At 59.6% G+C, this 23,752-nt stretch overlaps 3 protein-coding genes across 4 annotated transcripts; 1 reads left to right on the top strand and 2 right to left on the bottom strand.

Moving 5' to 3' along the window:
- Positions 1-2,501: 2,501 nt before the first annotated feature.
- Positions 2,502-11,557, top strand: MGAT4B (alpha-1,3-mannosyl-glycoprotein 4-beta-N-acetylglucosaminyltransferase B). 2 transcript variants are annotated; one of them, XM_009209708.4, is made up of 15 exons: positions 2,502-2,817; positions 7,229-7,414; positions 7,504-7,644; positions 7,732-7,865; positions 8,246-8,292; positions 8,600-8,713; positions 8,936-9,011; positions 9,107-9,221; positions 9,536-9,666; positions 9,868-9,972; positions 10,054-10,247; positions 10,580-10,658; positions 10,738-10,825; positions 10,896-11,008; positions 11,105-11,556. In XM_009209708.4, the coding sequence occupies exons 1-15, from the start codon at positions 2,721-2,723 to the stop codon at positions 11,126-11,128; spliced, it is 1,644 nt and encodes a 547-aa protein (XP_009207972.1). In that variant the 5' UTR covers positions 2,502-2,720; the 3' UTR covers positions 11,129-11,556. The 2 variants fall into 2 exon arrangements, with proteins under 2 accessions (XP_009207972.1, XP_003900674.1); XM_003900625.5 differs by having other exon boundaries at positions 2,616-2,817; positions 9,865-9,972; positions 11,105-11,557.
- A 1,125-nt stretch (positions 11,558-12,682) lies between these two features.
- LTC4S (leukotriene C4 synthase) lies at positions 12,683-15,503 on the bottom strand. The gene is made up of 5 exons (XM_003900631.5): positions 15,053-15,503; positions 13,518-13,617; positions 13,345-13,415; positions 13,180-13,261; positions 12,683-12,942 (listed from the first exon to the last, which is right to left on the bottom strand). Exons 1-5 carry the CDS (start codon positions 15,108-15,110, stop codon positions 12,801-12,803), a joined length of 453 nt encoding a protein of 150 aa, XP_003900680.2. The 5' UTR covers positions 15,111-15,503; the 3' UTR covers positions 12,683-12,800.
- A 724-nt stretch (positions 15,504-16,227) lies between these two features.
- On the bottom strand, positions 16,228-17,142 carry LOC103885646. The gene is given in 5 exon segments (XM_009209703.4): positions 16,228-16,374; positions 16,376-16,666; positions 16,668-16,713; positions 16,715-16,766; positions 16,769-17,142. Coding segments are annotated over 5 exon segments (639 nt in total). The 5' UTR covers positions 16,947-17,142; the 3' UTR covers positions 16,228-16,302.
- Positions 17,143-23,752: the final 6,610 nt, after the last annotated feature.

Genomic DNA, 23,752 nt, shown 5'->3' with positions numbered 1-23,752 from the left:
GGCTCACACCTGTAATCCCAGCACTTTGGGAGGCTGAGGCAGGCGGATCACCTGAGGTCAGGAGTTCGAGACCAGTCTGACCAACATGGTGAAAGCCTGTCTCTGCTAAAAACACAAAAATTAGCTGGGCATGGTGGCACATGCCTGTAATCCCAGCTACTCAGGCAGGTGAGGCAGGAGAATCGCTTGAACTCAGGAGGCGGAGGTTGCAGTGAGCCAAGATTGCCTGACTGCACTCCAGCCTGGGCCACGGAGCAAGATTCCGTTTCAAAAAAAAAAAAAAGGCCAGGCACGGTGGCTCATGCCTGTAATCCCAGTACTTTGGGAGGCCAATGTGGGTGGATCACGAGGTCAAGAGTTTGAGACCAGACTGACCAACATGGTGAAACCCCACCTCTACTAAAAATACAAAAAAATTAGCTGGGTGTGGTGGGGCGCGCCTGTAATCCCAGCTACTTAGGAGGATGAGGCAGGAGAATTCCTTGAACCTGGGAGGCAGAAGTTGCAGTGAGTCGAGATTGTGCCACTGCACTCCAGCCTGGGCAACAGAGCGAGACTCCATCTTTAAAAACAAAACAAAAAAGGCCGGGCGTGGTGGCTCACGCCCGTAATCCCACCACTTTGGGAGGCTGAAGCAGGTGGATCATGAGGTCAGGAGATAGAGACCATCCTGGCTAACACGGTGAAACCCGTCTCTACTAAAAAATACAAAACATTAGCCGGGTGTGGTGCCGGGCGCCTGTAGCGAATGGCGTGAACCCGGGAGGCGGAGCTTGCAGTCAGCCTAGATCAGGCCACTGCACTCCAGCCTGGGCGACAAGGGAAGACTCTGTCTCAAAAATAAATAAATAAATAAATAAATATTTTTAAAATTACAAAAAAAAAATCCAAAAAAAATTGTTTAAAAAATTTTAATTTTATAGAGATGAGGTGTCACTATGTTGCCCAGGTTGGTCTCGAACTGGTGAGCTCAAATGATCCTCCCGCCTTAGCCTCTCAAAGTGCTGGGATTACAGACATGAGCCACCACACCGGGCCTGGGTGACTAAGTTTTAACGTTAAGTAACTTATTAACAATTTCTAAAGCCCTTTATGCCACAGCCTAAGTGAAAAGCCATTATCCTTTGCCACACATAGAAGACACCTGTGAAAACACGAGTTTCCTCTAGAAGGCGCCTACAAGCCCCAGTCTCTAGTTCGGAAAGTTCCAGGAGCACTGAATGGGGAGCCCTGTCCGTTAACACTGGGCCTCAGGATCCAGCCCACCTCAGCCTCTGGCTCGGCCACCCACTTCTTGGCATCAATCTCTCTGTGGGAGAATTGTCCAGACCCGTAGAAGCTCCCGATTCCACCCAGCCCCAGGTGTGGGCCAGGGCTGGACTAGGAAGACAAAGCTGCATTCACTCCCAGTCTGAGTCCAGCCCCTCAGGCCTCCCCCGAGCGGGCGGGGCAGAGGTCCCTGCAGCCTCCACCCGGAACCGGGCCCCTAGGACTGGGAGGTCCAAGCTGGGAGCGGGCCAGGCGCTGCCCAAAGTCTTAAAAAAAAAAAAAGAAAAGAAAAAAAATTAGCCGGGCGCCTGTAATCCCGGCTACTCCGGAGGTTGAGATCGCAGTGAGCCGAGATCGCGCCATTGCACTCCAGCCTGGGCGACAGAGCGAGACTCTGTCTCAAAAAAAAAAAAACCACAAAAATCCGAATGAAGGCGTGGGCCCCTATCAAGACCGGCTGGGCTGCGCGGGGCGAGGTGGCCGCTGCACCACCGGGAGCAGGGCCCGTTGCTCCCGTAAGCGGCGCGCTTGGGCCGCCACTGTCCCGGGAAGCCGGTCCGCTTCTGGGCTGGTCATTCCTCTGCACCCACGAGCATTGGCCCTGATTCCCCCTAGAACGGCCCATTGTTCCCGCCTCCCGGGCCCCTGCGCGTCTCAGTCCCGCGCCCCAGAGGAAGCTCCAGAGCGGGAAAGCGCCCTGGGCGGCGCCGAAGGCAACGGTGGCTCCCGGCTCCAAGCGCCCAGTCCCCCGCGCCACCCAGAGCCCCTCACGCTCGGGAAACAGCCCAGAGAACGTGCGAGTGGGGTCGGGGTCCGCGCGCGGAGGAGATGTTGCCGAGAAGAGTACCTGGGCCCGGGAGCGCCGCCCCCGCCGCCCGCGCCGGCTGCGGTCGACCCGCACTCCCACTCCGGCCTTACCTGAGGCCGACTCGCACGAGCCCAAGCGGGGCTGCGGGAGCCGGTCGGGATCGCGGGCGCCGGCCCCCACCCCGCCCCTCGCGGCGCTGGCGGCGGCGGTGCTGCGGCCCCTTTAAATCCGGGCCGCCCCGCCCTGCGCCGTCGACTCCGCGGCGGCCCCAGATCCAGGCCCCAGATCCAGGCCGGGCCGCGGGTCTCGCCGCCCAGCCCAGCCCAGCCCGGCCTGGCCCGGCCCTGCCGCGGAGGCGAGGCCGCCAGTGTCCCGCGCCCCTGATACCTGCAGTGAGCCTGATATCTGCCTCTGCTCCTCTGAGCCTGTTCCTTTTCCCTGAGTACAGGGCACAAAGCTTGCGCCCTGAGAAGCGGCAGGCGCGCTCCCCGGCCCGGTCCCTGCCCGGCCCCGGGCCCCCCGCCCCTCCCCGCCCCGGGGCCGGGGCCCCTGCAGCCGCCGCCTTCCGACCCCTGCGCCCCGGCCCCGGTTCCCCGGGCCATGCAGCCTCGGCCCCGCGGGCGCCCGCCGCGCATCGGAGGAGATGAGGCTCCGCAATGGCACCTTCCTGACGCTGCTGCTCTTCTGCCTGTGCGCCTTCCTCTCGCTGTCCTGGTACGCGGCACTCAGCGGCCAGAAAGGTAAGCGCGACCCCCGCACGGCCGGCCCGGCCCGCACCTGGCGCACCTGGGCGTCGGCGGCGGGAGCGGGCCCGGCGGTGGCCGCGGGAGGCGGCCGGAAGCCGACGCAGGCGCCCCTTCCCCGCCCGGGCGGCGCGGAGGACGCCCCTCCCACCCTTCCCCACTTGTTTGCTGCTGGAGCCGCGGCGTCCTCCTCGGGCCCGGGCTGTGCCTGCCCGCCCAGCACTCGCCGCGCCCGTGGGTGCCCCGGACCGGACTCCGCGGGCGCAGCTGAGCTGGGGACCCGTGGGGGTCTCGGCACAGACCCAAGGTCACAGAGATCCCGGAACGCCAGCCACAGCCACTTGGGCAGGACCTTCAGCTTCTAAGTGCGGAGGGCACAGGCGAGGCACCAAGCAGGCGGTCAGGCATCCCCCCACCCGCCCTCCCCCGACCCTGCCTCCCGCTGCTCCCAAGTGCCGGCTCAAGGACCCCGGCGTGACACCTGGACAAACCTGGTCTCAAGCCGACTTCGGGCGCCCGGAACGCCTGGGCAGCATCCGGCCTATGGGAGCTGGGGAGGGAGGGAGAGGCGTCCTGAGCCAGCCTGGCCACTGCTGCCCTGCGCTCCTGTGCGGCCCCAGCCCCTCCCCCGCACCCCGAGAGCTTCCTGGCTGGCCCCTCAAGGTCAGCTTTTGTGGTGCATGAGGTGCAGACTGACCTCTGCTCCCTCACCTGACCTGGTCTTGCATGTATGGTGGGGCTCAGTAAGTGCCCTGGTTCTCTTCCCCTAGCCTGGAGGTTCCGGGAGAGTGGCCTCCTGCCTGCCTGCCTGCTGGAGGCCTAAGCGGGCTGAGGCCACCTGCCCCCTTGGCCTCCCTGCCACCTGCTTCCCTGTTTCCCTGTCCCGGAGCGCCACCCCAGAGAGGCTGAGGAGGCTGGGAGGACCTGGACCCTTCCGGACCCTCCGAGCCTCAGCTACCCTCACCGAGCTCTGCCAGCGCGCCCGCCGGCCGCACTTGTTCTGTCAGAGCAGAGGCCTGGGCTGGCCTTGGGGCTCCAGGGACTCTGCGGGGAGACTGCCGGACAGGGGAGGGATGGCTGGGGCAGAGGCCCCGGTGGTGGCGTATATTATCAAGGGCAGGCATGACTGGGGCAGAATTATCTGTAGGTAGGGTGTGTCACCTGGGGAAGGACATTCTGGGTCCTTGGCAGGGTGACTAGCAGACTGGCATGAAGGCCTAGGTGGGGCCTTATCTGAAGGGCTGGGGCACACTCTTCCAGTCGTGGGTAGAGCCATGAGCCCTTGCCCTTTGTCCTCAGCCAGTGTGTGTCTCCCACAGCAGCCACATGCCCCCAGATTGATGTCAGGAGCCACCTCTGCAAGCCTGGCTTACCACAGGGAGCAAGTCTCCGGGACAGCAGAGTGAGGGAGAGGCGCTGGCTCCGTGGGACCCACTGTGCCTGGGGAGCATCCAGGGGGCTGGCTCTTTGAGGGCCTGGGGAACAGGAGAGCTAAGAAGAGGAGCACTTAGATTCAAGGACCCAGCCCCTAGGGGAGGGAAGCCTAAGGATCCTGTGAGGCATGAGTAGGGGGTGACCTAGGCCTGCCTTGTTGAGGGGCTGTCACTGTTTCTGTGGTGACTCAGTAGGACCAGGTCATTGGAGGCCTCAAGAGAAGCTAGGAATCCAGGCTATTATGTGAACCCATCTCATTGTCACATGTAGAAAGTCTGTCTTAAGCCCCTGGTGAAACCAGGCTTAGCCAGTCTGAGGCCAAATTGGAACCTGGCCTCCACTTTGCAGCCAGCGGGGGTCCAGGAACCAGAGAGGAAGGACAGCAGGTGCGGGCGTCATCCTGGAAGCCCAAGGTCAAGCCCAGGACGGCCTCTTTAGACTAATGCAAAATGGACCCTGGAGAAGGGTTTGGGGCCCAGTTTCATATCTGGCCTGTGGAGCAGCTCTGCCAGCACTCAAACTGTGGCCTTCAGCCAAGCACCTGCTGAGGATCTGCCCAGGGAGGCAGACCCTTGGGGGCGGCCCAGGGTCTCAGCCACACAGCTCTCCCAGCCTCCAGGCTGTCCCCCTCCCCAGGCCTGGACCTCAGCAATGATGGACACCCTCCTTGACTCCTAGGAGGGTGCAGGGTCTGGAGAGGAGACAGACATCTGCCGCACACATGCATGGTGACAGCAGACCATTAACGGGCCTGATACCTGCCTGTGCTCCTCTGATCCTGTCCCTTTTCCCTGAATACAGGGCACAAAGGTTGTGCCCCAGCTTGGCTCTTTAATCTTTTCCCAACCAAGAGGGAAGCAGGGGGAACTGTGGTTTGCGGGCCTCAGGGTGTCCTAATAACTCGCCTCCAGGGAGGGTTACACAGCCTCCAGGCCTCATTACTGCTGTTCTTAACAATGTGGCCCTGAGGCAGGAAGGTATGGCAGGGGCTCCCAGGCTGGCCCCTCTCCTCACCTGAGCTGCCTCCCCAGCTCCCGAAGGTTATAGGGTGTCAGCATGGCTTGGCAGAGCCCTGGCATGGGGCCTGGCCCATGGGGAGGCAGTCACAGAGTTCGACCCACAGTTGAGGGCAAGGCGGGTGGGGGAGCTGGCAGGCGGGGGAGGCTGCCCAGGGCCAGGGCCTGCAGTGTGAAGGGAAATGACAGAAGGGTTGGTGTAGGCGGGAGCCCGTGGGTCCCTTTACCTCCTGGTAAACAGGACCTGGGGGAGAGGGGAGGCCCCTAGGAAGGAAGCCAGGGTAAGGAGCAGGCTGTTTCCAGGGTGATTGAGGCAGCGTCACCCACCACTGCCCACCCAGCCTGTCCATCTGAGGCAGTCATGTGGGACAGAGAAAGCCAGGGTGGGGCTCGGGGATGGGCAGTGGCTGTAAGTAGGCAAGCGGGGACTGGCATCTAGGCAGGAGGGAGGCACACCTGCAGGTGCAGGTGGCTCTGAACCCACTCCTGATGGCTCTGTAGGCCTCTGCACCTCCAGTCCCATCCCTGTGGGCAACCGCTGCCTACACCTCGGTGTCGCCCAGCAATGGGTGAGTGTTGGGGGTAGCCAGCTCTGCATTCAAAGGGTCAGGTTTCCAGGGTAACCTAGCCCCTGAGCCCAGCGTGGAGCCTGGCAGATCCGGTAATCTGACTCCCCCTTCCCTCCCGCCAGGGCCTGTCCAGAGGCTCCACTTGGCCTCAGCCTTAGCCCCAGAGAGGCAGGGTGTGGGAGGGCGGGGGCTAGCTTCTTGGGTAAGAGATGCCTCAGGGAAGATCCACTTGGCTCCCTGCTCCTTACACCTTTCCCTCCTGCCCAGGCCCAGGCCCACCCCTTCCTATTCCCTGGTCGCTTGGCACTTCGACCTCCTGCCTCTGCTTTGGAAAGGGGTGTGTCCTGAGGTGACTGGACTTTGCCTGATCATGACCTTGATCATGCACAGGGCCGCTGGCGGGGTGAGGCCATCCCATGGAACTCTGGGGTCTGTGAACCCACCAAGGATCAAGGAATGGAAGAGCTATCTGTGGGCAGAGGGAGTTCTGTCAGGCGTCTTAAACTTGGAGACTTGGAAACATAAGGCCTTGCAGGCCACATAGGTTTTCAGAGGCTCGCCTGGCAGAGGCCTTGAGCGTACTTCCGCAGGGACTGTGGGCACCCAGCCACCAGGAGGTTGTTGATCTCAGTCTTGCTCACTGGTCCCTGCCAGACTGGTGGTGCCTCTCTACTGTCGGGCAGCCCTACCTGTGTGCTGCCCCATCTGCCTATAGCCCTCATGCCTGGGCCCAGCTGGAGGTTCTGACATGGGTCCCCTGGGGGGGCATGCGGACCCTTCAGGGTGCCCCAGGCACAGCACAGGTCTCCAGAGACACAGGCACCAGAGCATTCAGAGCTAGTCCCCTCACTGCTGTTGACTGTCCTTGAGCAATGAAGTGAGGTGGGCTCCTGGAACTGCAGCAGCCACCCCCGGGGCCATTGTGAGGCTAACAATCCAGGGCAAGGTGGGCAACCAGCGACTGCCACGAGGACAGTGAAGAACTAGCACCAGGACCTTGGGTATCCCATGCCCTGGAAGGAGCATGTGCTGCCAAAAGCAAGAGTGGGCTTTGGCGGCCAACGGACAGAGCGGCTTCGGTCTGAGGCTGTTCCAGCCCTTGCTTAGGATCCACCTACCTAGGTCTGGAAATTGTATTCCCACTTCAGACGCCTCCTCAGAGAATAAAATAACCCCGGGAAGAGGGCAAATTCCCCTGGTTTTCTCCCCACAAGCATTAGTGTCAGTGTAATTTCAGAGTGACCCCAGCTGTCTCACGTGTGGCAGGCACGAGAACAGATGTAAATGAGCTGTTGCACAGATGGACACCCAGATGTGTGCGCTGGCACTAAAGGGGCCCTAGGGCGGCTCTAGACTGCCCCCTCGTGACGGCTTGCGTACCACCTGCAGGCGACGTTGTGGACGTTTACCAGCGGGAGTTCCTGGCGCTGCGCGATCGGTTGCACGCAGCTGAGCAGGAGAGCCTCAAGCGCTCCAAGGAGCTCAACTTGGTGCTGGACGAGATCAAGAGGGCCGTGTCGGAAAGGCAGGCGCTGCGAGACGGAGACGGCAATCGCACCTGGGGCCGCCTAACAGGTGAGGTCTGGGGCGGGAGGGGGAAAAGGCGGGGGTGGGCTGGTTGTAGGCTCCCTGGTCTCAGTCCCGATCCTTCACGACCCACCCAGAGGACCCCCGATTGAAGCCGTGGAACGGCTCACACCGGCACGTGCTGCACCTGCCCACCGTCTTCCACCACCTGCCACACCTGCTGGCCAAGGAGAGCAGTCTGCAGCCCGCGGTGCGCGTGGGCCAGGGCCGCACGGGAGGTAGGGGCGTGGGCAGGGAGGAGCACGGGGTAGGGGGGGCGGGTTCCCCCCGCGCCCTTCCCAGCGTCGCGCCTCCGTCCCCCATAGTGTCGGTGGTGATGGGCATCCCGAGCGTGCGGCGCGAGGTGCACTCGTACCTGACTGACACTCTGCACTCGCTCATCTCCGAGCTGAGCCCGCAGGAGAAGGAGGACTCGGTCATCGTGGTGCTGATCGCTGAGGCAAGTGAGCCAGGACGCGGGATTGGGGGACATTCAGAGGAGCCCCCGCGGTATAGAACTGACAGCAGGAGCCATTCGGGAGGAGAAAGCTGTGGGAAGTTCAGTTGCTAGTTTCGTTCGCAAATGTTCCGAGATAGAAAGTTGAAAAGAAGGGGCTTCCTGGAGCCCTCTACCCCTAGGCACACCCCTCGCCCCGCCCTTGGCCGTGCCAGTCCCAAAGGGAAAGGGCTGTCTCTGGGGGTGCCCTTGCTCCGCTCTCAGCACAGCAGGCTCGCTACCTCCACGTGGGGGGCATCTGAAGCCATGCCCCTTCTCCAAGCCCTTCCAGGCCTTTTGGGGCAGCGGCAGCACTAAGGGAGGGTGCTTGGTCTCACCCACAGACCGACTCACAGTACACTTCGGCAGTGACAGAGAACATCAAGGCCTTGTGAGTACTGGTGGCCCCAGAGAGCTGGTGGCAGGAGGGCTCTCTGCGGGGTGTTGTGCTGGCAGGTTCCTGCCTCCCCATAGGTAGCGCCTTTCCTATCTTGTGGGGAGGCAGGGACCTGGTGGGGGAGGGGTGGGTGTGCGGAGAGGCCAAGCCCCTGTGGAGGCCTGCTGCCTCACTTGGCTGGGTGTAGGGGGTGGTGGGGGGCTGGCACTGGGTGAGCCTCAAGAAAGAGCCAGGGTCTGCTGGGCTCGGCCCCCCTCAGCCCCTGGAGGCTGCGTACGGACTGGGCCTTCCCGTCCCCCAGGTTCCCCACGGAGATCCATTCTGGGCTCCTGGAGGTCATCTCACCCTCCCCCCACTTCTACCCTGACTTCTCCCGCCTCCGAGAGTCCTTTGGGGACCCCAAGGAGAGAGTCAGGTACTAGCACTCCCCCATACCCCCAGCAGCCTGCCCGCCTGTGCTGAGAACCCGTCTACTGGTATCTGATTCCAGGGCGTTCCCTGCAGTGCCCTGAATTCTCCATGGGAGGACCTGTGCATGGGGGTGGGGGGACAGAAGCTGCCCACCCAGCGGCTTCTCTGTGGGGCCGCACTGGAGGTGGAGGGGTCTGAGCTCCTGAGGCCCCGCCCTGGCCCACAGGTGGAGGACCAAACAGAACCTCGATTACTGCTTCCTCATGATGTACGCGCAGTCCAAAGGCATCTACTACGTGCAGGTCAGCCCCAAGCCCTGCGCTGCCCTGCCCTGCTATGGGTCTCGTCCATCTGGGTGCCCTTCCTGAGCCCCAGCCCCTCTCTGCTCAACCTGCAGCTGGAGGATGACATCGTGGCCAAGCCCAACTACCTGAGCACCATGAAGAACTTCGCGCTGCAGCAGCCTTCAGAGGACTGGATGATCCTGGAGTTCTCCCAGCTGGGCTTCATTGGTGTGCCCCTCCCCTAACCTGACCGTGCCTTTGAGTCCCACCCACCTCTGCCATCCTCTCCCAGTCCCACGCTGAGTCCGCTATGAGCCTTTGCCCAGGTTGGGCCCTGCCTGGTGTGCGTGCTGCAGCCCCGCCTGGCCTGTTGCCATTGCCTGTGCATCAGCCGTATCTGGCCTCACCACCTGTCTGCCCCCTTGTGCTCACACCTGCCTGAAGCCTGCCCTGGGTTTGCTGTGGGACTCTCGGGGGCACCCTGCAGGGAGAAAGGAAGTGCGGCGGAGCAGCACTGCCCACTCAGGCCCCCTTCCTACCAGGCAAGATGTTCAAGTCGCTGGACCTGAGCCTGATTGTAGAGTTCATCCTCATGTTCTACCGGGACAAGCCCATTGACTGGCTCTTGGACCATATTCTGTGGGTGAAAGTCTGCAACCCCGAGAAGGACGCGGTGAGCAAGAGCTGGAGGGACTGGCAGGGGCAGGGCCAAGGGGCAGGCGGCCTCCAGCACAAACTGTCCCCGTCCTTACATCTGATCACATAAGAGAGGGCACTGTCAACTGTGGGAGGGCCCTGGTAGCCTCCAGGAGAGGCCGTGTGGAGGAAGGAGGGCTCAGCCGAGTCCTGGGGTGTCACCCGCCCTCCACAGAAGCACTGTGACCGGCAGAAGGCCAACCTGCGGATCCGCTTCAAGCCGTCCCTCTTCCAGCATGTGGGCACTCACTCCTCGCTGGCTGGCAAGATCCAGAAACTGAAGGTGGGCTGCCCTGCACGCTCTCCCCATGCCGCGGTCCAGGTCGGGGCCCATGCCATCACCGCTGTCCCTCCTCTGCTGCAGGACAAGGACTTCGGAAAGCAGGCGCTGCGGAAGGAGCATGTGAACCCGCCAGCAGAGGTGAGCACGAGCCTGAAGACATACCAGCACTTCACCCTGGAGAAAGCCTACCTGCGCGAGGACTTCTTCTGGGCCTTCACCCCTGCCGCGGGCGACTTCATCCGCTTCCGCTTCTTCCAGCCCCTGAGACTGGAGCGGTCAGTGCCAGCACCTGGGTCTGCGATGGGGGGCGGGGCTGGGGGGCCCCCAGGTGTAGGCTCCACCAGCAAACTAACCTCACATTCCTCAGTGTCCTCATCTGAAGTGGGCCTCCTAACGGTAGCTACCTTGTGAGGACTCAGTCAGGCAGCCCTTAGGAGCTCAGCCATGTTTCACCTCACCATCCTCCCAGAGGAAGGCCCTGATCTCCTTGGACAGCCTGACAGCTGCCTGGGGGCCCCCCGGTGCAGGCCTGGCCTTTCTCTGCTGGGCGCTGGGTGCTGTACTGGAGCGCTGCCCCTGCACAGCTCACAGGCCTGCCTGGCCGCAGGTTTTTCTTCCGCAGTGGGAACATCGAGCACCCGGAGGACAAGCTCTTCAACACGTCTGTGGAGGTGCTGCCCTTCGACGTAAGTGCGGTAGGGTGTGGTGTGCATTGAGGTCGGGCCTCCCGCAGCCACCTGCTTCAGCCTTTGGTTCTGCCCCTAGAACCCTCAGTCGGACAAGGAGGCCCTGCAGGAGGGCCGCACCGCCACCCTCCGGTACCCTCGGAGCCCTGACGGCTACCTCCAGATTGGTGGGTAGGGGGCTGGGGGAGAGTGTGGGCTGGGGTTCGGGGACACCCTCTCAGCGCTGCCCTCCCCCAGGCTCCTTCTACAAGGGAGTGGCAGAGGGAGAGGTGGACCCAGCCTTCGGCCCTCTGGAAGCGCTGCGCCTCTCCATCCAGACGGACTCCCCTGTGTGGGTGATCCTGAGCGAGGTGAGGCCGGACAGGGCCAGGCCAGGCGCGGGGAGTAGCCAGAGAGACCCTGGCGGAGCTCAGAGGCCCTGCTGACCCTGGGTCTGGCTCTTCCAGATCTTCCTGAAAAAGGCCGACTAAGCTGCGGGCTTCTCCCTGTGGCCAGCCCTGAAGCCCACGTTTCTGGGGATGTCGTCACTGCCGTCCCCGGAGGGCCAGATACGGCCCCGCCCGAAGGGTTCTGCCTGGCGCCGGGCTTGGGCCAGCCTGGGGTCCGCCGCTGGCCCGGAGGCCCTAGGAGCTGGTGCTGCCCCCGCCCGCCGGGCCGCGGAGGAGGCAGGCGGCCCCCACACTGTGCCTGAGGCCTGGAACCGTTCGCACCCGGCCTGCCCCAGTCAGGCCGTTTTAGAAGAGCTTTTTCTTGGGCGCCCGCTGTCTCTGGCGCGAACACTGGAATGCATATACTACTTTATGTGCTGTGTTTTTTATTCTTGGATACATTTGATTTTTTCACGTAAGTCCACATATACTTCTATAAGAGCGTGACTTGTAATAAAGGGTTAATGAAGTGTGTGCCTCCAATGTGAACGCCCTGGACATCTCCCTCTGCCCCTGCGCCTGGCTTCATTTGTCTGGTCTGTGCCCCAACGTGCCAACTAAGCCCGGCACTGGGCCTCCCCACCCAGCATCAGCAGCGACCTTGCTTGCCCTGCTAAGTCAAGGACCCAGCCTGGCCTGCAGGCGCAGTGCCACCTCGGCACCACCTCACCCCCGTTCCTAAGATCAGGCCGCAAAGGCAGTAATTCACTGGTGAAAGCAGCTCAGAATGTGGGACCACAATACCCACAGCAAGTCCCCCAATGCCTCCCCCATGTCCAAGGCCTGCCATGAGGCCTTCCCTTAGCTCCTCAAGCTGAAGGCGTTTCCCAGCCTCCTTGTTCCCCTCCGTGTGTCTCAGCTTGGTCCTCATCCTGGGTTCCCGGCACCCTCCTCTGGCACGTTAGGGTCTCCCGCTCACCTCAGGGCCTTTGCACACACCGTTGCCCCTGCTTGGCAAGCTCTCCTTTCTCCGTTTCTCCTGCATACTCGGCTAAAAGGCACTTGTTTGTTTTGTGGGCCTCCCCTGAATCCCCAAGCCTTCTGGACATTTCCTTGAGACCACCTGTCACCGACTCACTATGTTCCCATGGTGCCTGCAGCTCTGCGGACCTGGGAGGGCTGCCCTGAACACCTACAGTTAACAAGGGGGATCCAGTGCTGACCAAAAGGCGCCTGCCCTCACGGGGGGGAGAGATCCACAGGCTGTGGGTGGCACTGCAGCTGCACAACTAGGTGCTGGGCCCCGCGCCTGCAGGCTAGTGTCAGCTGCGAAGGCCAGGGAACGAGGGACTGGGTGGCTGAGAGTCAGGAGAGGGGAGGCCCCTGAGGAGGGGGACCGGTGAGGAGACCGCTGAGCGCTAGCTGGGTGAACCCCGGCAGGACTGGGCGGCCTTGTAACCCGGAGGCTGAGTAGGGAGTGGGGTGGGAGGTGAAGACCGGATCCAGTCCCGCCCCAGGGGGAGGTCCCATTCCTTCGCAGCCCCTCCCACGCCGCCTCTAGGAAGCCCGCCGGGCTTCCCGGGCTTGGGCTGGGCCCCTCCAGGGTCCGTAGCCCGCGGTGCACCACCCCCGCGGACCCAGAAAACGCAGCCCGGGTCTCGGTCACGAGAACTTTAATGATAGAGACTAGGATGCGGAGGCGAGCGCCGCTTCCCGGGGCAGCTGGAGGCTCCGGCTCTTCGTTCCCGGCTCCGCCGGCCCAGCGGCCTTGGTCTCAGGCCCACGGCAGCAACGTCCGCAGCCGTCCGAGGAGCGCGGCGCGCAGCGCGGCCGGGAGGAAGTGGGCGAGCAGGCCGAGCACAGCCAGCGCCACCAGCAGCCAGAGGGCGCGCGCGCTCGCGTACAGGGGTGCCAGCCTGCGGGCGGCGGTCAGCGGGGCGGTGGCGCGAGAAGGCCCCGCTTCTTCCCCGCCCCAGCCCCGGCCCCGGCCCCGGCCCCGCGGGGACTTCCTCCGGCCGCCGCCAGGGCTCGCCCGCCGAATTCCCAAAGGCGCTGGGCTCCGGCCCGTCGTCCGCCCCCAGCTTGGGCCCCGCTCCCCAGGACCCCGCCCACCCGCGACCTTTCCCCGGCCCCGCTGCCCGCCCGGCCCTCACCTGAGCTGCGCGGAGCGGGCGTAGCCCTGGAAGTAGCGGAGGCGCGCGAACAGGTAGACCAGGCCGCACAGCGCCGCCGCCCCTGCGAGAGGTGCGCGGACCTCGTGAGCGTGCTGCGCGGCCGCCAGGGGGTCCAGCGCGTGCGCCCCAGCCCCACACCCCGACCTTCATGAAAGAAGATGCCGGCGACCCAGAGCGTGGCGAGGAATAGCGGGAAGTACTCGCTGCAGTTCACCCTGCGGTGGGCGGGTGGGATGAGCACGCCGGCCGGGCTGGTCCTGCGACCCGGACCCGCCCGGGGCTCGCTCCCCGTCCCGCGCCCTCCCGCCGCGCCTCACTGGGCTCGGTAGACGCGCTCGAACTCCGGTGGGCCGGTGGTGAGCGGCGGCGACACGCGGAAGGCCCTGCGCGCCGAGATCACCTGCAGGGAGAAGTAGGCTGGGGGAGGAGGGGGAGCAGGAGTCAGGTCTGGACACCCGAAGCCCCGGAGATGGGAGTGGGAAGGATCCTTCACTTGGCCGTGTCCTCTCTTCCCTAAGGCGGAACAATTCCCTGCTCTCTCCTGAGTGAGGAGACCTCCCGTCTGACCCATCCCTGGCCTGCCCTGTGTCCCTGACATTCAGCGGGGAGGGCAGGACTGAAGCCTGGGGCGCAGAGAGGCCCTGTCCCAACCTGTGAGTGTATGGGGGAGGGTGGGTGATTGAGGCACAGGGACACCTGCTCAGAGAGAGAGCACCTGAGTCTTTGTTTCTGAATCATTTCACTCGCAAAACACAGGCAAATGCAGCTTTCAGGTCCCTGGCCAGCAAGTGCCTCGGGAGCCTGAGGGCAGAGCTGGCCGCATCCTGCCAGGTGCAAGGAAGCGCACGCCCTGTAGCTAACAGTCCCTGGTCACCCACCTACCAGAGCCCACCAGCAGGGCCCTCTGACCCTGCCTCAGGCCAGGATCACTAAAGCCTGGGTCCCTGTGGCTCCAAACCTGTTTCTCCGTTCCTGCATTCTGGTCCCAGGCCTAAATCTGACAGACACCTTCTCTTCTGCTCCCAGGAGGTTGCAGCTGGGACTCTCCTAGCCTAACCCCAGGACCCCAGGGCTGGGGTAGTTGCAGAGGGTGGGCTGGCCCCAAAGTTTCTTTGTGAGCAGGAGCCCTTCCTTCGGTCAGGGGAGGCCAGGCGAGACCACACACAGGCCAGTGCTGGCTGTGCAGTCCCTCCCGAGACCTCCCGTCTGACCATCTCCCCTTGAGTCCTGCAGCCCTGGCACCTTTGGTGCTGGGCACCCTGCAGACGGGTGTCACAGGGTGGCCATCCAGCTCAGTGTGGGTGCAGCTGGAGGTCAGGCTGGCCTGTCTGTTCAGCCTCTTCAGAGCCCCCTCCCCAGGCTGTGCCTTATCCTAGCCCACACACTGTGGGGCAGTGGTGTCTCTAAGTAGCTAGGATATCTGGCCCAGGAATGTGTCCTTTAGGGCCAGTCTGAGAAAGGCATTAAGCAGGCTCCTTTTAGGGGGCTGGAGGAAGGAGTCCCACCTCTGCCCTGCTCCACATGGTCCCAGTATGGAGGTGCTTCCTTTGAAGCAGGGCCAGGGACTGGGGGCTGCTTGCTGGGACGCCCAGAGAGGGGACAGCTGGAAAGAGCAGGGCTCAGCTTCCCCAAGCCCATGGCTATCCCACCATTTGTTCTGGCACCCTTGCCACCCCCAAGTCCTACAGCTCTCACAGCCAGGTGCCCCCCCAGGTCCCTGGAAGTCCCCACCCTCCTCCAGCTTGGGCCTGGGCTGGAGTCCCTGCCTCTGCCCTCCACCTGGACCTAGGGGGCAGAGGGCAGGCTGTAGGGATCTGAGGCCCACCCTCTTCCTAGATAGGAGCCAGCCCACCTTGCAGCAGGACTCCCAGGAGGGTGACGGTGGCCAGTAGAGCTACCTCGTCCTTCATGGTGCCGTCGGCTGCGGTGGCACGGGCTGTGTGTAGAGGCGAGCTGGGGAACACTCAGCCCCGTCTGCTGCTCAGAGGTCAGCCCAGGAAAGGAAGAGCAGCCTCAGTGCTCTCCCCGCCCCAACTCAGTGGAGGGGGTGCGTGGGGGTGTGACCATACCACACAGAGCCAGGGAACCAGGCCAGGCCGGCAGGGAGGAAACCAAAGTCTGGACAGGGGAGAGAAGCCAGCTGGAAACTGCCTCGCCACTTCCTGCTTGTTCGTGCTGCTTCCTTGCCTAGTCCCGTGTGGCAGAGCCCAAGCTGTCCATCTGGGTCAGCTCCAGCTGTGGGTGTGCCCCCTGCTGCATCACCCCACTTTCTCCAGGGCCTTGGAGACCCCCACGTTATGCTGGAGCCAGCTCCAGGCTCCCGGCTGACTCCCCCACCCACCTTATCTGTTCCCTGCCCCCATCCAGACTGTTCTTGGCAACCCCTGCTGCACCCTCCTCTGCGGAAGCCCTTCCCAGTGCCTTTGGCTTCCGAATGGAGTCCCAGCGCCCCCCAGCCACACTGGGCCCCACCAAGCTCTTTCTCCTTCAGGAAACCTCATGCCTGCCAGCCTCAGTCGGTTGCAGGGGTTCCCTGTCGGTTGCAGGGGTTCCCTGCACAAGGGCCCCCTGGGTGGCGGGAGGGTCAACCCTTGTGGGCCATCCCTCTCTCAGGCCTCTCCTGGGCCTTCCACAACAGCCACCTGAAGTGACTTTCTGCCCTGCAGCCCTCTTGCCTCAAGGTAACAACCCTCCACAGCCTACCTAAGACAGCAGCCCTCCCCACACTCAGGCCCTGTGGTCTGGACAGCGCTGACTCGTGCCCCTTCCAGGCCTGTGAGATGGACACTGAGCCGAGGCTGACTCAAGATGGTGAGACATAGTTCTGGAAACTTCCTTAGAACTTTGGGACAGGAAACTCGGAGTGGGGAGGGGGACTATGGCGGGCCACTCTGAGGAGGACAGACCCCACACTGCCAGGCAGAGGAAAGGCGGCACCTGAGGACTCCTGTCTGGAGCCCTGGGTGTCCCCCTTGCCCTGCCTGGAGCGCCCCCGGCCACCTCCCTCGCCCCGCCTGGAGCGTCCCTGGCCTCCCAGTCTAAGCAGTTGTGCCTAATGGCCACTTCCTCTTTTGGCTTGAGTGGGTTTGCGGTGGCTTTTGGTCAGACGTGGCAAAGTCCAGACTGACCCAGAAGCATGGGCAGGAGCTGGGGGAGACCACACGCAGGTACAGTCCGTGCTGCAGGGGTCGGGCCGCATGGCTCTGCCCTCGCACCTGGTCCTTCCTTGCTGCCCCAAGCCCAGCTCCAGCCTGAGGCTTGGAGCCTGCCGGGCTCTCTCAGAATCCCTTCTTCCTCCTCTGGGTATCGCCCCTGCCCCCGCCCCCAGAAACCAGATATGCCCCAGCTGGGGGCTCTGTGTGCTCCTCCAGGGCAGGGGCCAGGGCTCAGGCCCGGCCCCTGCTTTAGACCAAGGTGTGACAGTCATCTTGGGGCTCAGTGATGGAAGAGTGCCTCCTAGATCCTGGGACACAGATGCAGTGCCAGGGAGCAGTGGTGGCCGCGTCGTCAGACTGCCCACTCAGCCTCCTTCCTCCCTGAAACCTGCCCCACAGGGCCTGCCTGAAGGGATGCAGGCCACCACACAGCGGTTGACGGTGCCAGTGGGCTGTGCCCAGAGTGCCTGTGTGCACCATGCATACATATCTGCATGCCCCTTGGTCCCTTGTCACACACCCATGTCTTTGTGCTTGTGGGTGTCCATGTGTCTTCATGAGTCCAGGCCCTCCTGTCGGCCAAGCTCTCATTTCCTCCAAGGCCTGAGTGTCCTCCCTTTGAAGTTCATCCCCTCATTCTGCAGCAGGAAGCCAAAGCCTGACATCAGCAGCTTCTGAGGAAGTCCCTTGGCGGATATGCAGGGCAGGGACCTGGGTCTTGGCCCCAGGAGCCCTCCCCGGGTCTCTTGGTCCCCATCTCCCTCCCTCTTTGAGACAGAGGGAGACTCTGTCTCAAAAAAAACAAAAACAGAAACATAGACTTAGATAAAACATTTGTGAATCATACATATGATTTTTATTTATTTATTTATTTTTATTTTTTATTTATTTATTTTTTTTTTTGAGACGGAGTCTTGCTCTGTCGCCCAGGCTGGAATGCAGTGGCCGGATCTCAGCTCACTGCAAGCTCCACCTCCCGGGTTTACGCCATTCTCCTGCCTCAGCCTCCCGAGTAGCTGGGACTACAGGCGCCCGCCACCTCGCCCGGCTAAGTTTTCGTATTTTTTTAGTAGAGACGGGGTTTCACCGTGTCAGCCAGGATGGTCTCGATCTCCTGACCTCATGATCCGCCCGTCTCGGCCTCCCAAAGTGCTGGGATTACAGGCTTGAGCCACCGCGCCCGGCCTATACATATGATTTTTAAAAACCACTTTGTATTCAGAATATATAAAAACTCTCAAAACTGGATAGTAAGAAGACAAGTTTCCTGAGTAATGTGTGCGGATCCCTATAGGGCAGGGATCACTTGCGGCACAGCTGAGAACTGATTCAGTCTGGAAGTGGCCTGGGATCATGAGAGCCTGAGTCTTTACTGGGGCAGCTAGCCTGGCTTCTCTCTGCTTCTCTGTTCTTTTCTTTTCTTCTTTTTTTTTTGAGATAGAGTCTTGCTCTGTCGCCCACACTGGAGTGCAGTGGCACGAACTCAGCTCACTGCAAGCTCCACCTCCCAGGTTCACACCATTCTCCTGCCTCAGCCTCCCAAGTAGCTGAGACTACAGATGCCCGCCACCACACCCACCTAATTTTTTTGGTATTTTTTAGTAGAGATGGGGTTTCACCATGTTAGCCAGGATGGTCTTGATCTCCTGACCTTGTGATCCACCCACCTCGGCCTCCCAAAGTGCTGGGATTACAGGCGTGAGCCACTGTGCCCGGCTTATTTATTTTATTTTTTTGAGACAGAGTCTTACTCTGTTGCCCAGGCTGGAATGCAGTGGCGTGATCTCAGCTCACTGCAACCTCCGCCTCCTGGGTTCAAGCAATTCTCCTGCCTCAGCCTCCCTAGGAGCTGGAATTACAGGCATGCACCAACATGCCCAGTGTATTAGTCCATTTTCACGCTGCTCATAAAGATATACCCAAGTCGGGGCAATTTACAAAAAAAGAGGTTTATTGGACTACTTGGCAGAAGGCAAAGAGGAGCAAGTCACATCTTACGTGGATGGCAGCAGGCAAAGAGAGAGGAGCTTGTGCAAGGACACTCCCGTTTTTTTTTTTTGTTTGTTTGTTTGTTTTCTGGAATGCAGTGGTGCGATCTCAGCTCACTGCAACCTCTGCCTCCCAGGTTCAAGCGATTCTCCTGCCTCACCCTCCTGAGTAGCTGGGATTACAGGTGCCCGCCACCACACCCAGCTAATTTTTTGTATTTTTATAAAAAGTACAAAAAAATACAGCCTGCCCATGTTGGGGGCTGTGATCCACCCACCTTGGCCTCCCAAAGTGCTGGGATTACAGGCGTGAGCCACCAAGCCTGGCCAATTTGATGGTTTTAAAAACAGGAGTTTCCCAGGCTGGGCCTGTCCTCACTTGAGGTCAGGAGTTCGAGACCGGCCTGCCCAACATGGCAAAACCCTGTCTCTACTAAAAATACAGAAATTAGCTGGGCATGGTGGCATGCACCTGTAACCCCAGCTACTCAGGCGGCTGAGACAGAATCACTTGAACCCAGAAGGTGGAGGTTGCAGTGAGCTGAGACTGCGCCATTGTACTCCAGCCTGGGCAAAAATTCAAGTTACTGCACTTTTGATCTCTTGCCACTAAGAAAGGCACATAGGCCTTGGTGGGTCTTTGGAGGTTTTGGATGCAACACAGTTCACACTTGGGACTGCTGCTTTGACTCCTGCCAGGATGCAGGGCCAGCGACCTCCTGCTTGGTTCACAAAATCGAGCACACCCCTGGTGCTAGAAATAACTGTGGTACAGACAGAGCCAGGTGGCGTTTCTAGCAGAAGCCTCGTAAGAGAGTCACAGTGCATAACCTTATGATCCCAGATCCAGGCTGTGAGGATGGACATTGTTCCAAAAACAAAACAAACAAAACTGGACGTTGGGACATTGGGGCACGAAGTGACTGTGTGGCCAGAGCAGTCTGCCACAGGAGCTGGTTCTGTTGGGCCCAAGAAGTCCAACAGTGGGGCGGGCCCAAGGCCATCCTTCCACTGCAATGGAAGTGGTGCTCCAGCACCCACAGCGTCCCAGTGCACAGGTAAGCACAAGCAAGCTCCTATGTCACCCACTGCTGTGACTCCAGCATGCTTCCTGACAGTAGCCAAAACCTGCCCCCAGGGAGAGGCTCTCTTTCACCAACGGCTTGTGTTTCCAGGTTCCTGATGGCGTCTCTTGATGCACAGAAGCTCTTAAATTGACTGTAACAAATGAATCAGTGTTTTACCTTATGGTTAGCTCTTTTTGTGTCTTATCTAAGAAATTCTTCCCAACTCTGAGGTAATCAAGATAGTCTCCCATATTCAGGTCTGCAATCTACTGTAGTCCCAGCTACTCGGGAGGCTGAGGCAGGAGAATCGCTTGAACCTGGGAGGCAGAGGTTGCAGTGAGCAGAGATTGTGCCACTGCACTCCAGCCTGGGCGACAGGGTGAGACTCTGTCTCAAATTAAAAAAAAAAAAAAAAAAATTCATTCATGAGGGTTCTGCCCTCAGGACCCAGTCACCTCTTAGTAGGCCCCACCTGCCAAACTGTTGCATTGTGGATTAAATCCAGCACATGAGCGTCTGGGGCATGCATTTAGCTCATTTGCTTTTTCTGGGTATTTCATATAAATGGAACTATACAATATGTGGTCTTTCGTGTCTGGCACAACTTAGCAAAATGTTTTTGAGGTCTTTGTAGTATTTTCACAACTTTTTTGTAAGGTTGAAAATATTTCAAAATGGAAAGCTAAAAAAAGAAAACATGGCCAGGCACGGAGGCTCACGTCTGTAATCCCAGCACTTTGGGAGGCCGAGGCGGGTGGATCACCTAAGGTCAGGAGTTGGAGACCAGCCTGGCCAACATGGTGAAAACTTGTCTCTACGAAAAACTACAAAAATTAGTCAGGCATGGTGATGGGCACCTGTAATCCCAGCAGCTACTCGGGAGACTGAGGCAGGAGAATCGCTGACTCCTGCCAGGATGCAGGGCAAGCAACCTCCTGCTTGGTTCACAAAATCCAGAGGCAGAGGTTGCAGTGAGCCAGGATCGCGCCACCGCACTCCAGCCTGGGCAACCGAGTGAGACTCTGTCTCAAAAAAAAAAAAACAAAAAAAACCAAAAAAACCCATGAATTGCTTGTGGCCCCTTCCCTCATGGAAGGGACTTAGTTTGCACCAGGTGGTTGGTTAGTCTCCTTACTTAGTCCCTTGAGGAGACCAACACTGGTCTCTGTCACTGGCAGGCTGGATACTTGGGCACTTGGGTGGCAGATCTGGATTCGTCTTGGGGAGCCAGAGCCATGATGCTGGGATCCTGCTCAGCCCCACCCCTGTCACTGTTGCTTACTGCTCATGAGCCCACCTTGCTGGGCCCAGCACTCGGGGGCCATGACAGAGGCTGGCTGGTGGTCACTGCAGCTGAAACTGGGACTCAACTTTGCTGTGTTTGCAGCAGACTGCTGTCAGCTACTAGGGACCATTTGCGTCTTGTTGGGCCCAGACTGGAAAATCAAATGAGCATCTATGGCCGGGCATGGTGGCTCACTCCTGTAATCCCAGCACTTTGGGAGGCCGAGGTGGGCGGATCCCCTGAGGTCAGGAGTTCGAGACCAGCCTGGTCAACATGGTGACACCCCATTTCTACTAAAAATACAAAAATTAGCTGGGCGTGGTGGTAGGCACCTGTAATCTCAGCTACTTGGGAGGGTGGGGCAGGAGAATTGCTTGAACCCAGGGGGCGGAGGTTGCAGTGAGCCGAGATCGTGCCACTCTACTCCAGCCTGGGCAACAAGAGAGAAATTCCATCTCAAAAAAAAAGTATCTATGAGGCAGACCACCACCCTGCATCCGACCCACTGGGAAGCGAGGCTCCCTGTAATTTCTTCTCTGGGTCTTCCCCACTGTGGCAGCTCTTGCTTCCCAGGCCAATACCCAGTGTGAGGCTTCTGTCAACTATCAAGTGAGTCCTTTTTGATTACATATGAAGGCCAAGGAAATGGCTAGGTGGACCTGTGGACCCAGAGGTCCCACTGGGCGCTGGGCCTAGGCCAGGATTCCCTTTCTTCTTCTTCTTCTTTTTTTTTTTTTTGAGATGGAGTTTTATTCTTGCTCCATCAGTGATAGCCAAAAATTGCTTGTTGTCTTCGTAATATTTGTTTCCACATTTTTCTTTCCCCACTAATGTGCCAACCCGCCCATCATTTGCCCTGAAAAAAACTTCGTAACTAGCCATGGAGGCAGCTGTAGCTGCTGACCTGCTGCAGGCTGTGCTTCAGACCTGCAGTCATTTGGCCTCATCCTTCAGGCTGTGGTACTGGGGGAACCCGCCCCTGATAGTTAACGTGGGTTCTTTTCTATTTCCCTAAGCGTTGGCTGGTCTGAGAAATAAAGAGAAAGAGTACAAAAGAGAGAAATTTTAAAGCTGGGTGTCTGGGGGAGACATCACATGTCAGCAGGTTCCATGATGCCCCCTGAGCTGCAAAACCAGCAAGTTTTTATTAGCGATTTTCAAAAGGGGAGGGAGTGGACGAATAGGGTGTGGGTCACAGAGATCCCATGCTTCAAAGGCAATAAAATATCACAAAGCAAATGGAGGCAGGGCGAGATCACAGGACCATAGGACGGGGCAAAATTAAAATTGCTAATGAAGTTTTGGGCGTGCATTGCCATTGATAACATCTTATCAGGAGACAGGGTTTGAGAGCAGACAACCGGTCTGACCAAAATTTATTAGGTGGGAATTTCCTCGTCCTAATAAGCCTGGGAGCACTACAGGAGACCAGGGCTTACTTCATCCCTTCGCCTTCGACCATAAAAGACAGCCATCCCTAAAGTGGCCATTTCAGAGGCCTACCCTCAGGGGCCATTCTCTTTCTCAGGGATGTTCCTTGCTGAGAAAAATAATTCAGTGATATTTCTCCTATTTGCTTTTGAAAGAAGAAAACTATGGCTCTGTTCCGCCCGGCTCCGCGGCAGTCAGAGTTTAAGGTTATCCCCCGTGGGCCGGGCGCGGTGGCTCAAGCCTGTAATCCCAGCACTGGGAGGCCGAGACGGCGGATCCCGGCTGCCGAGATCAAGACCATCCTGGCTGCACGCCAGCCCCGCCTCAGCCAAACACACAAAAAATTGCGGTCCCAGCTACCGGGAGATGAGGCATAGAATGGAGCGGGAACCCGGAGCGGAGTTTATGGTGAGGCCGAGATCGGTCACTGCACCCAGCCCTTTGGCGATTGAGACGACTGCTCGTAAAAAAGGTTATCCCCTGAACATCGGTTGCCATCCTGTTCTTGAGATCTCGCGCTGTCACTCCAGGTTAGCGTGCAGTGGCTTGATCTCGCTTCACCGCAGCCTCCTGTTCCTACCATTCTCCGGGCCTCCGGAGTAGCTGGACTACAGGCTCGCCACTGCCTGGGGCGATATTTCTTAGTAGAGACGGGTTTCACTGCATAGCTGGTGATGGCTGCCCCACCTCCTGACTCCTCGTAAGATCCACTATTGCCTCCTGCCTCCCAGTGCCGGGGACTGATGGTGGCCTGGTCACCCCACCAGCTTCTCAACCCTGGTTCTTTCAAGCCCAGCTTCATTGTTCTAAACACACACGCTTACAAACAATCTGTGTGGGAACGCAAATTATCAGAGGCCTGAGGCAACATATAACCTCCTCAGCTTACGAAGATGACGGGATTAAGAGATTAAAGACAGGCACAGGAAATCACAAGGGTATTGATTGGGGAAGTGATAAGTGTCCATGAAATCTTCACGAGTTATGTTCAGAGACTGCAGTAAAGACAGGCATAAGAAAGTATAAAAGTATTAATTTGGGGAACTAATAAGTGTCCACGAAATCTTCACAATTTATGTTCTTCTGCCATGGCTTCAGCCAGTCTCTCCGCTCCGGGTCCCTGACTTCCCGCAACACTGCAGCTACATTTATACTGCACCTTTACATTTCTCTTTTTTTTTTTTTTTTTTTTTTTTTTGAGACAGAGTCTTGCTCTGCCACCCAGGCTGGAGTGCAGTGGCTGGCTCTCGGCTCACTGCAAGCTCCGCCTCCCCGGTTTGTGCCATTCTCCTGCCTCAGCGTCCCGAGTAGCTGGGACTACAGGCGCCCGCCACCTCGCCCGGCTAGTTTTTTTGTATTTTTTAGTAGAGACAGGGTTTCACCGTGTTAGCCAGGATGGTCTCGATCTCCTGACCTCGTGATCCGCCCGTCTCGGCCTCCCAAAGTGCTGGGATTACAGGCTTGAGCCACCGCGCCCGGCCCTACATTTCTCTTAACTACAAATGTGCCACGTAGTGTTTGCATGTGTAAGTTTTAACCAAAAAGACTTTTTTTTTTTTGAGATGGGAGTCTTGCTCTGTCCCCCAGATTGGAGTGCAATGGCGTGATCTCGGCTCACTGCAATCT

The sequence above is a fragment of the Papio anubis genome, chromosome 5 (assembly GCF_008728515.1).
Source record: "Papio anubis isolate 15944 chromosome 5, Panubis1.0, whole genome shotgun sequence".
Classification (NCBI taxonomy): Eukaryota; Metazoa; Chordata; class Mammalia; order Primates; family Cercopithecidae; genus Papio; species Papio anubis.
This window is presented reverse-complemented; position numbering and strand designations above follow the sequence as displayed.

Coding starts and splice junctions, on each gene's coding strand:
- LTC4S (XM_003900631.5), bottom strand. CDS start 15,110: ATGAAGGACGAGGTAGCTCTACTGGCCACCGTCACCCTCCTGGGAGTC. Junction 13,618..15,052: donor CCTGGGAGTCCTGCTGCAAG/GTGGGCTGGCTC, acceptor CTCCTCCCCCAG/CCTACTTCTCCCTGCAGGTG. Junction 13,262..13,344: donor CGGCATCTTCTTTCATGAAG/GTCGGGGTGTGG, acceptor CACCTCTCGCAG/GGGCGGCGGCGCTGTGCGGC.
- MGAT4B (XM_003900625.5), top strand. CDS start 2,721: ATGAGGCTCCGCAATGGCACCTTCCTGACGCTGCTGCTCTTCTGCCTG. Junction 8,714..8,935: donor GACCCCAAGGAGAGAGTCAG/GTACTAGCACTC, acceptor CCTGGCCCACAG/GTGGAGGACCAAACAGAACC. Junction 9,667..9,864: donor GCAACCCCGAGAAGGACGCG/GTGAGCAAGAGC, acceptor CGCCCTCCACAG/AAGCACTGTGACCGGCAGAA.